General features: G+C 39.8%; 2 protein-coding genes across 3 annotated transcripts; both read left to right on the forward strand.

Annotated features, from left to right (window-relative positions):
* Positions 1-14: 14 nt before the first annotated feature.
* On the forward strand, positions 15-716 carry LOC124328299 (mitochondrial import inner membrane translocase subunit Tim9-like). The gene is made up of 3 exons (XM_046787025.1): positions 15-154; positions 384-479; positions 543-716. Exons 1-3 carry the CDS (start codon positions 101-103, stop codon positions 660-662), a joined length of 270 nt encoding a protein of 89 aa, XP_046642981.1. The 5' UTR covers positions 15-100; the 3' UTR covers positions 663-716.
* Positions 717-1,196: 480 nt separating this feature from the next.
* On the forward strand, positions 1,197-5,170 carry LOC124328297 (delta-like protein 4). 2 transcript variants are annotated; one of them, XM_046787021.1, is made up of 12 exons: positions 1,197-1,335; positions 1,410-1,484; positions 1,560-2,310; positions 2,402-2,516; positions 2,599-2,655; positions 2,731-2,850; positions 3,391-3,451; positions 3,535-3,668; positions 3,948-4,008; positions 4,144-4,274; positions 4,555-4,779; positions 4,904-5,170. In XM_046787021.1, exons 3-12 carry the CDS (start codon positions 1,921-1,923, stop codon positions 5,032-5,034), a joined length of 1,425 nt encoding a protein of 474 aa, XP_046642977.1. In that variant the 5' UTR covers positions 1,197-1,335; positions 1,410-1,484; positions 1,560-1,920; the 3' UTR covers positions 5,035-5,170. The 2 variants fall into 2 exon arrangements, with proteins under 2 accessions (XP_046642977.1, XP_046642979.1); XM_046787023.1 differs by having other exon boundaries at positions 4,844-4,910.
* The last annotated feature ends 6,641 nt before the right edge of the window (positions 5,171-11,811 follow it).

An 11,811-nucleotide genomic window follows, 5' to 3' on the forward strand; every position in this document is an offset into this window, starting at 1 on the left:
AGTCACCATTGCGTTTTTGCTTCCTACGCCAGGTGGCAGCTAGTGTCTGAAATCACACGAGGAAAATGTCGTCTGCTTTCACACTTTTCTAAAATCTAAAATGACTTCCGAAGCAATTGACGCCGCTAAAATTGAGGCGGAACAAATCAAATCGGTAACTTATTCGGCTATTATTTTTGTCTATTTGTATAAGTGGAAATAACGATTGTTTTCTTGTTCTCAAATCTGCTGATTTCAAGTTGTTTTTTACATTTGCCAAATGATCAAGTCACGTTGCTTCAACTGGAGATATTTTCTTACGTGCATATTATATTGGTCTTTCTTCGAACGACTGTGACGTATGGATTAAATTTGCATAACTTTTTTTCTTACCCTTTGTACAGTTCCGAGATTTTCTCTTCTCCTACAACAAACTTTCTGAGCTATGCTTTGTGGACTGTGTGTGGGACTTCACTTCGAGGACCATCAAAGACCAAGAAGTAAAAAACCAGAATGTTTTATTATTTGCAAGGTAATTATTATTTTAATTGTTTTTGTTTCAGAATTCCTGTGCAGTTAATTGTGCTGAAAAGTTCCTGAAGGCAAACCAAAGGATATCTCAGCGTTTTCAAGAGTTTCAAGTCCTATCTAATGAAAATGCATTGGCAATGGCTAAAAAGTAAATCAAATCTAATGTGTGTATGTAGGTTTTCAATAAACATTTAATCCATTCAAAATATGAGGGATTCTCCTTTTCACACTAGTTCTGACGGTTCTCTGTTTCGTTGTTATTAACACGGCAAACGGTACTTAGCATGTGTCCATGTGACCCAATACATGGTGTTGTAATATTCTCATTGCCGTTGTGATTTGAGGAAAAATTTGTCAAGTAGAGGTCGTTCACTTGGGACTAGTCGAGTATGGTTGTCATTATTTACGGTACAAGATAGATAGAATCAATGGGAAACGCATATCCCTTTCTATCTTCATCTTGCACAAAAGAAACACCTTAAAACTTACTACACCGGAATGCCTGCAGTATCCTTTCTCAAGGCAAAAATAGAAGGGAACTTATTTCTCATCCGGAACTTGTTGGTTTGCAACGGGATTCGGCGAGGGGTGTGTTTTATTTCATCACCGGAAACGCAAAAAGAAAAAAGCGTCGTCTTGTATCGACCGTCCTTGGTGCTGAAACAGTTCTTGCATTCGAAAGAGGTGGTCGATGGCGTTCGGAATAAATAATTTCAAGTGTTTACTTATTAGCCTTAGCAGTCAAGTAATCATGCCTTTGGAATGGTTGGAACATACCCCTTGTTGCTACCTGTAATTCTTCTTATTGTTGTTTGCTCAATTCCGGTGAGTTGGATAGAGTCCTTATAACACGTAACTAATTTTCGATTTTAAAAAATAATTTTATTTCCAACAATAAGAGCACGTCAGGAAGGCCTTTGACATTTAGAGATTTCAATCCAACTGGATCATCGCCGAATAATACATTCCGCGAGGTAAATATTGTCCAAAAATTGCGTATGTACGACTGCCCCAGATACAAACAGATTTGTCATCTTCAATATAAGTAGATTAATCTCAGAAAGTCAGCCGACCGAAATTCGAATCGCAACTTTCCAGGAGACATGGCCGACGGAATAGGAATCGTTATCGACGTCGTCTACCGCTTGAATCAGACTCTTTTGTACGGTGCCTCAATTCTACGAACAATCAAATGGATGTTCTTCATTTTCAAATTCATTGGCTAAATGGAAACCCAATCTTCATTTTAAGATCAATTATTAATATGTTCCGTTTTAAATGACTATTCGTTCGTTGTTTCTTAACTCGTGTTCATCCCTCAATCCTGACTGATTTCCGTCGAGGTGGAAAAATGGTGTTATCTAGTTGTTGATATTCAAGTAAACGAAACAAAGAAAAAGGTAAAGAAAGATGGCCATCAGACGTATGACGGTATATACCTGTTCAGGTAGTGGAAAGTTGAAAGAGGGGAAGGGGATGCGGAAGCCTCGAAGGCATGTGTTCAACCTCTTTTACTTACCCTGTTCCTCTTTGGGTCATATCATATGCTGGCGAGTTGTCATTGTTAGTGGTTTGTGTGGTATCATCAGTCATCGAGACAAAGTGCTGCTGCTGGAGGATTTCTTGATAGATCATTTGATTTTATTGTTATACTCCTCCAAGAACCACGTTTCCATGGAATCGAGTCTGTTACTGCGTATGATATGGATTGCGCTTGTGCTCGGCATAGAATTCAGTTCGAGTGCGGAAGGAGCAAAATTACGTAAACCGACACCAATTTCTACGTCATGGCAGCGCCAGGTATTTGGATCAAGAATCAACGAGAGCTTTTATTATTAGATCCGCCACAAAAAAATGTTCTTTATTCATATCTACTGTTGTTGCAAGACAGGCATGTGAGTCGAAAGAGGGTAAAGCAGGACATTTTACTTGCACTCCAGACGGCCAGCTAGAATGTTTCGAAGGATGGATTGGAGATTTATGCAACGTCCCCATTTGTAAAAAAGGTTAAGTTGTGAACAAAAGGAACAAATGTAATAAATGCAAAGGTAATCTTGAATGTCGAGAGGCTTTGTTCTTCTTTAATAGGCTGCGACCCCCTAAATGGCCACTGCAGAGTACCCGGAGAATGTCGCTGCCGGATAGGTCTTAACATATTTAATTTCTTGCTAAGAAGTTGTTGATGACGATTACATTTTTTTCCCGATTACATATGAGCAGGATTTGCGGGGGAGCACTGCCGCGATTGCGCCTTGTTACCTGGTTGCGTTCACGGGACGTGCAACAAGAGCTTCGAGTGCGTTTGCAAACCGGGATGGAACGGCCTCTTTTGTTCTCAAGGTACCAGCAACGGTTATTCGGTAAAAAACCAACAGGTTGCTGCCAATCGGAAGCTATTCCACTTCTTGTTCTCATTCCTCAAAACTAAACTCGTTCAATAAACTGTGGTCACGATAAATCCATCTTTTGCCGAGCTGCTGCATTCATGTGGGCTATATAACCTAATACCGCTTGAATATCATAATAACAGCTATTGATCAAAAACAAATGGCACTTTACATGCGATGAAATAACAATTCCGCTGACGCAATAGCTGACAAAAACACACACAAATAACTTGGTATAATCAACTGGTTTGGATCGTATACTCTATTTCAATTTATTCAAACGAAGGATAAATAATGTTGGAGATAACTTAACTATTTCCGCGGGACACGCCGATAAGTAATTCAATTTTTGCTTTGAAAAATCCTTCGAATCTGGGCCACAGCATGCCAAAAGAATAAGCAGCCGCTTCTGAATAACTTTTACAGTCGCCATTCTTTTTTAAGGACCGCAAAGTGCTCTGTACATTTTTAATGATTTCCAACGTCAATTTAGCCACCTGTAAGGAGAGTTGTCATAAAAGCCGGGGATTCTGTGAAAAACCGGGGGAATGCAGGTGACAACTTATTCTTTGTATCAAAATCCAAATTTTGCGTATTTCTAAAACAAACGTGATGCTAATGGACCCGGGCAACACAGGTGTCGCACGGGATGGGCTGGTGAATTTTGCAACGAATGCCAGACCCTCCCTGGCTGCCACAATGGATTTTGCCGAATTAATCCTCTCGACTGCATTTGCTATCCCGGTTGGACCGGATTATTATGCCAAACACGTACGTACGTAGACAATAAGTGTTCAATTATTTTTGTTTTAAAACATTCAACAAGGTCAGCCCTTTCAAACGTTCTTGCTGGACCTCCTGGAAAAGTCTAGACGTGCTGTTCAATTAGGTTATAAGTGGGCGCGCGTCAGCGTCGCCCGAAATGTACTAAACCTTTTATAAAGTAATTTAACCCCTGCCAACCCACGAGAAAAACAGCAGTAGAAGGCTAACCTTATACGTTTAAATATTCGCCAATTAAAATATTCATTTGTTAACACATTCATGTAGCCATTTGCAAAAAAGGATGCAGTGCCGATCACGGTTATTGCGAAGTGCCTAATCAGTGCAGGTATGGGCACACTTTATTTAATAAACGTGATTATTAGCGCACCAGTATGGAAACAAAAGACATCACTTGTTTTACTTTCTCCGTTTGTATAATACTCCCTTTTTTTTGTTGTTGAATACTTTGATGCGATTGCAGATGCCGCGTGGGATGGTGGGGTAGTAACTGCGATGTCTGCCATCCTTATCCTGGCTGCAGGAATGGTTATTGTTTAAAGCCATGGGAGTGCCGCTGTCAACCTCATTGGACTGGATTCCTTTGCGACCAAAGTAAATCATTTTGCTTACGCACTGATAAGATGCATAAACACATTGAACATACATATACTACCTGTGCTGAGCTAGTGACATTTTCAAAGCAATAGATATATTAAGCTGCCCTGATTCGGGTTAGCTGTTCGTTTTCGAATATGAGATCCACAGCGTTGGCTGCCAGTAGCCTGCTACCGATTCATTTTCCATTCAATAATTCATTTTCTAGCCTTTTGGTTTTCTGTCTCTTATACTCTGTGATTCTCTTTGCTCCGTTTGAATAATCAATACGAAACAGAAATAGTCTCGTGCGCTCGCGACAGTTGCCTCAATGGAGGAACTTGCTTGATGCTGGAGCCGGAACTAAATAATAAAGTGGCCGGCGAACAAGGCAATATCACCTGTCTCTGCCCGGCTGCATATACCGGCTTACGTTGTGAAGTGGAGCTCAAATTTCAAGACGAACGGAAATGGATATCACATCGGTCAAATCATACTTCCGTACACCTTACACCTTCTATGGGTATAATAGTTATAGTATACTAATAACATGAAGAAAATATGGAAAATATCGTTTGATTGTCTAGCAGCTTTATTTAATATGTACGGTAGAATATAATCATTTCGTTATGTTCATGAACTCAAAGGCCATCAGGTGAATGGAACACTGGATGCGTCATCGTCAAATTTAAACCAAGAAACTGGTTCCGGCTCACCTGACACTCTTGCCGCTGAAGAAAACCGTCCGTGGAATAACCAAACAGGAGACGTCGATTGAAGAAATGCAATGAAATCTTTCCAAGTATCGGTGCATACACTACATGTTGTATTGAGCCCTCATTGTAATCACATCTATTTAATATAATGTACTGTATAATATACTATCATAATATGTCATAATTCATAAATAGCAATTGTTAATTTTACACTCCATTATTTTTTACAAGGGAATGATGTCGTTATTGGACAAGTTAGAGATTAAGCGTGTCTTTGTTCCGAACGAGAGATCATTTTGGATTAGACCCTGAAATTGGAGGAATGCAAATAATCAAAGGAGTAATTTTCTGTTTGGTGCAATTTATATAGTTCCTCTTAGGAACTCTGTTCAGATACGTAAGGAACGGTTGACGTTTGCGGTGCTTCGGTGTAGAAGAGCGCTCGTTGAATGCCACCAAAGATTCGATCAGCAAAGCGGACTACAAGGCAACCCCGAATCTCTCTGGAAAAAAACAAATGAAAAAGTAGGTATGTGTTATAGTTTGATTTGCCACTGGTTAGATGTTCGTGAATTTACCTGGCCGAGCAGTCGTAGTAGCGGTGTACATTGGATTTAAGAACTTGTTCTGCTACCCGAAAGAAATTTGAATTATCGTAATCCTCGGCTCCAACAGCAGAATGCAAAATCAGGCACATCGAAGTCTCCACTTTCCCCGTTAATCTATAGAATTACATCAGACATGAACACATTGCTATTTCAAATAGAGCAGTAGGTTTGCTTACTGTCGAATGTTTTGGTGTTGGGCATGGTTCTCGGAAGGGCAAAATCGGGCAGAATCGTAGGCGTCGCGAATCATCAAATGCAAATGAGCCGCTGTGATCATCATACCGCGATAAACTTCCTCCAATTGAATTTCACCCTATAGTGCGTGAAGGAATAATGTTTATAATTTGCAATTCAACTCATTGGACATGACAATTATTTTACCTTGGGGGAAACGAGTAGATCGTCGTTAGGCAGTGACTGTAACTGAATGCCATCACATTGTTGCAGACCCTTGAAATAAAAATAAAGACAATGTCAAATTTGGATGGAAAAGTAGAAGGAGAAAAACTGATTGCTAACCGATGGGGGATAAATGTGGCGGGCCAAGTGCATGGCTTCCAAAACAACGAGTTTAAACTCCTGGGCCAAAGCGGATCGCTCTTCGTTCGTGTAATTCCGGTTGGCGTAGCGATCGCGAAGAGGTCCCAGGAAACCGAGAGTCTGTTGCTCCAAAGTGGCGTTGGTGTCGAGATTTCTCAATGGAGCCGGTGTCGCTTGCTGGACATTGGAGTCGAACTGATTGACCGGTCTCTCCGTCGCAATGCCGGGCCAACTGGGTTGCGTTGGGTTCATGGTCGAAGAGGCGGCCATGAATCCGCACGGATTCGCCAGGAAATTGATGAATGGAAAGCGCAGCAACGTCTCGACGGTTTGCTGCTGTCTCCACGAGCGCGGTGGACTCACCGTCGCCGCTGAAACAATCGGTCGTGACGCCAAATAAACGCAGCCTGTTTGACCATTGAATGGAATTAGTGAAACATGTTGCTTAGGGAAAAGAACTATAACGAACGCAAGTGATAACTTACAAAAGTAGAAGTAAATTATCGTCTTGAAGTACATGTTTGGTTTTCTACTAAGATGTTAGACTGTTGTAAAATTCGATTTGAAGTTTGGTCGGGATGACGAAAGGCAGGAAAAGGTAAGAAGGATGATTCGGAGACTGACGAAATTCAGATAGATCGCTCCTTTTATATCCAGGGACTGTAAAATTATAGGTAAGCAGCGATCCTGCATTGCTTCTGCTCAGTGCGTCGACGAAGATGACGTTGTCTTTTACGTGGGTGGAAGAAGAGCGCAGACGGGACACTCGGTAGTCTACCTGCTACCGCTCTAATTCCTCGAAACATTGAGGAGTCGGCGCCCAGTCCTCGGTCCCGAGTTCCCCGGCACTGCTACCGGAATATCCGACTCGACTCGGAAAGTCAACTGCTCTTGACAACCTGTGGGAGGAGAGTCACCGAGTAGCAAATAATGCGAGACCTATCAATCAAACATGCAAGATGATGCATACAATGCAAGAGAAGAAAACAGAGAACCCAACAAGACCTCCGTAAAGGATCTCCAAATAAGCAGGTACAATCTGTAGTATGTCAAAGTTTCCTTCTGTATTCCGTTCATACTATTTTATACAGGATTGACCGGGGAACATTCTTCCCACTCAACTTGAGATAACCGCCTAATAGTTTTACTCAATGATTACGTGATAAACCCTTGTATATGCTTTGGCTATACTCGGCCGTTGTCTTTCGACTTTCTTAGAGTTCCTTCCGTTGCTGCCGAACTGCAGTTTCAACGAGTGTGTATGATTGACAGTAGGCCTATACCGAGACAGATGACGAGACTAACAGAAAATCACTCCCACTTTTTCTACTCTGAATATGACGGGCCGCTTCCGGTTGAAATAAGCAGAGAACTGACAGAATGTTTCCACGCTCCTTCGAACCGCCATTGGTAGAATAATTCATTACCCCAAATGTAGGAGCCAGCTGAATCAATGATCTGGCATCAGATAACACAGAATAGATTTATTCATCATTGGAATCACAAGAAGACTAAATCAGTCATCAGACATTCAAATTTTTTTCTTTTACCGATCTCCCCACCAAGGTCAACTTAATAAATGTCAAAGGGTGACTACGGATCCGTCCTTTTGGTAGAGACGGATATAGACTACATAGCGGGTGGATTTCTTCTTAACATCGAGTTAAGGATAAACTCGCAGCTGCTGTACACAGTAATGCAGATCTCCTCATTTATATATGGTTGCTGTTTTACGACGCGTGCAGACAGGTGGAATACAAATAAGTCAACAGTCTCAACACCCACACAGGTGGTTCAGTGTCAATGCTGACTCGTGTAGGTATTCCAGTTAGTGTTAACGTTCGGTAATGCGAGGGCTCGGCAGTGTGAATGCACTGCTCAATGTATGAAATATGAATATGACTTTGCTGTTTCCTTATAAATCCTTAGAAAATTTTGTCACTCCCTTCTGAAATGAAAAGCAGAGAAACATTTTAGGCCGTATCGGGCCGTAACTTTTATAAGTTTTACTTAATAAATGTTTTAACTAACGCGCCCGCTGAATTTTTCATTACTCTGAGGGTTGTCAACCGCAGGTAAATCTTCAACGTTGTCTTCGTTCTTTCCTTTACTTAATATAATATCCCACGGGTAGATTCAGAACCCTTACTTAGAATCCCCCACGTGACTGTAGTATGGTTTACAAGGTTCATAAACTTACTTCTAAAGATACGATCATGTTGTTCACTTGCATTGTGCTTTCTATGAGTTATTTTTAAAAATGAAATATCGTCGTAAAACTACTCATATAATAAGATGCTTCCTCGGCTCATCGATGCATCTTCTTATAACTTATTTAAAGGTTAAGGAAGACCGATGACTTTGTTTTCTCTCTGAGAATCACATATAATTGGCTGAAAGCTGGCTCCCGCGGGTACCGACTATTACTGCTGTCAGAAGTGGTAACTTTTGAATCGAGTGACGTCACTGTTTTCTTAAGAATAGGTCGCGAAATGCCTAATGTTACAGGCGCTATGTATAGATATTCGCTAAAACAAATCTAAAATTTCAAAAAATTTGATGACGGTCGTACATTGGCAAAAACCAAAGAGGGATCATTAAATAACTGAATAAGGATTATTTTCATTTGATTTTTTATTCTTGTCTCTGCATTTGATTGAACAAATTAAGGCTAAGATGATAAGATTTAGGCTAATACGATTTCATTTGGTGCACATATGGTGCACCGGCTTATCAATCTGAATTTTTAAATGAATAGCGATATCTCTAAAGGTCTGTGATTGGAGAAGACAAAGGGAAATTATTGGTCTTTTTCAGTAGGACGGCCTTTGAAAAGACTAAAGGTTGAAAACTGACAACTCGAACAAAATTCTATGAAAACTAAATCAGAAAAAACAACTGTACAAGAAGTAGCACACAAGATAAATCATTGAATGTGATCGGGATGTCAACATCAAAACCTTTGCACGATCCACTTTGTTTGTTTTAAGATTTACAATCGATCCAATGCTTGAGCACACACCAGGCAGTGTATGAATGGGCTATAAGCGCGGCTAAATATAACAAGGAAACGGAAATTGTGCCTGCTGGGGTTGATCAGTTGGTACACTCGTATCAATCGTATGTAGTCTTTTACTGTGCTAATATAATAGGACAGAAGAATTTGATACGCCTTTAGATATATACCTACATAAATGTTCTAATAATAATAAATTTACCGAAATTTACATAAATCCTATCCTAATAAAATAAATCCCTGAGCTAGACATTAAGACTATATATGTTTTTGGGGCATGGTTCCAAAGTTACGTAATGTGGAAAAAACATGGTCCCAATCGACATTATTAATGATGCATACAGCATAAGGAATCACCGTCGTGTTTTTCTGGCTAGTAATATAGACGCCCGCTTGTTTATTCTTTTCATTTCCTCAAATTTGGAGCGGATGCAAAAATGAAACAAGAAAGTAGTTTATGCACGATGGAGGTAATGCTAAAAAACGCAACGAAACGCCCCCATGTTCCCAGGATCCACCTTGCACTTCGCATCGCAAGAACTTCACAATTCGCATCAATTATGTCGTCGAATTTTGTTTTGTCTATCCCTGAACGGAATCACTTTACATCCGCTTACAAATTCAGGAACAAAGTTAGCAGCATCAGGCGCGCCTTACAGTTGTAGCTGCATGGTATACATTTTTTTCCGGAAAATTCACGAGGACATTTAAACCTTGATGATTCTATCCGTATTTTTTATTTGCGCTAGCCATTCGGACTCGTTTTTTTTCTTTAACGTCTCGTCGGATGGCAACAGAATCTAACGTGGGTTGAATATTAAGCAACAAGTCGTCTTCAAACCCCATAATACATGTATTTCTTTCTTCGCTGGTGTTTTTTTTTTATTTTTTCGCCACTTTACTTCTGAATAAAACGCAAGGAAGCCGTGCAGTTCTATTACATTTTTGAATCCTGCGACCAGTTTTTTGTGTCATCAGGAACTAGGTCAGCAATAGAATATTTAGATTTGTAACATTAAAACTTACATTGGCTCGGCTATTGAGAATATATGAGAAGGACAAAATCACGAAGCGGAACTGCGTGACTATGCAACCTATACTTCCGTGCAGCCGGTTTCATCTGGTCATTATATAGTATTGTCTCGTTTTTCTGCATCAATGCAACGCGATATTTATCGCTGGATAAAATATATTGCAAAAATCTATCAATATATACCTATACTGTGCATAAAATTTCGTTTAGTCTTCATTACATGAATACATATTTGTTATTTTGTTGGTCACTGAGACGTCGAAAGTCCAAGTAAAGTTCGTCAGTGATGAACATAGCCCACGAAGTAGCAGTGAACGGCATGATGTATCTCGATCTGTCATCGCTTAATACCTGATGGCTCTTTTTCTTCGACATTTAGCGTCCTGTTTCGTTTCTACCCAGAGCGTCTGATATCGGGTCAACATCCGCAGACAACCAGATGGTTCAGCTACTCAAAGGATCCGCCTATTTTGGTCGCGTGACGCATATAGTCTTTTCATCAGAATGTAGGACAATACACTTATAGAGTCAACGACGTTATTCAGCGAAATGGATACCATTCTCCGGTCATTTCCGGATACGTTATATTTTCTATCGAAAAATCCGTTTTGTCGACAACTGAAGATTGGTCCCACTTTTTATATTTTTTTGCGACAATTAAATAGTTTCCACTACACCGGAAAGAAATATCCGAGAAATATCGATATTGTAAAAAAATGTAGTTGCTGAAAAAACAAGGTAACCTATCGTCAATAGCTCGGTTCAACCTCTTTAATAATTACATCATATATTTCTAAAGCATTTGTGAAGTTTCACGAAGCTATGTTTCACACGGGAGTTGGGAAGTTTCATAAAAAAAAAATTGAATCCGTCATAGAAAACATTATATTAATTCAAACAAAAATGGTTATTGTAGTAGACGGATCCAAATGATTGACAGCGGAAGATGTAAAATAGTGTAGCTTATAGCGCAGAATGGACAAATGTGCTCAAGACAGACATGAATCAAGACAGCAGCAGCCGGTGGAGCTATATAACTATATATGTATAAGCTATATAACGAGCCATATAACGAGCTATATAAGCGAATTTATATGTCATTTAGTGCTGACGAACCCTGACGACATTTTAAATCATGAGAAGGGTATGAGATAATACATTCTGCAGCTGTGTAAGAGGATATAACTAGAATAAAACACTGTCTGCGACTCATTCATTTGGACATAGGCGAAGGTTTCAATGGAATTCATAAAAAATTTGTCATGGAGCGGTTATAACTAAAGTAATAAGAACGTCCAACTATACGAATTTCAAACCTTTAATCACCTCGAGATTTAAGTATTTAATTAGATTTTTTCAAGAGCGTCGACGTTTGCCTATACTGAGTAATCGTCGTTGTTGAACTATATAGTCCTATAGTTCGAAATGTATTGTTTTATTTATTCAAGATGAATGAGTAAAACGCGAACTAATCACTTTATGTGTTTGTACTTTACAGGTATACGTACAGCACGTACTTTGACATTGATGGTCTCCCACAATAAGCATTGTTCGGAAGCGTAAAAGGAAAACACACGCAGCATCTCATGAACGAATAATACAACCGGAGGTACCAGAAAGAAAAAGAAATATCTATTGACGT

Source organism: Daphnia pulicaria, chromosome 3, assembly GCF_021234035.1.
Source record: "Daphnia pulicaria isolate SC F1-1A chromosome 3, SC_F0-13Bv2, whole genome shotgun sequence".
Taxonomy (NCBI): Eukaryota; Metazoa; Arthropoda; class Branchiopoda; order Diplostraca; family Daphniidae; genus Daphnia; species Daphnia pulicaria.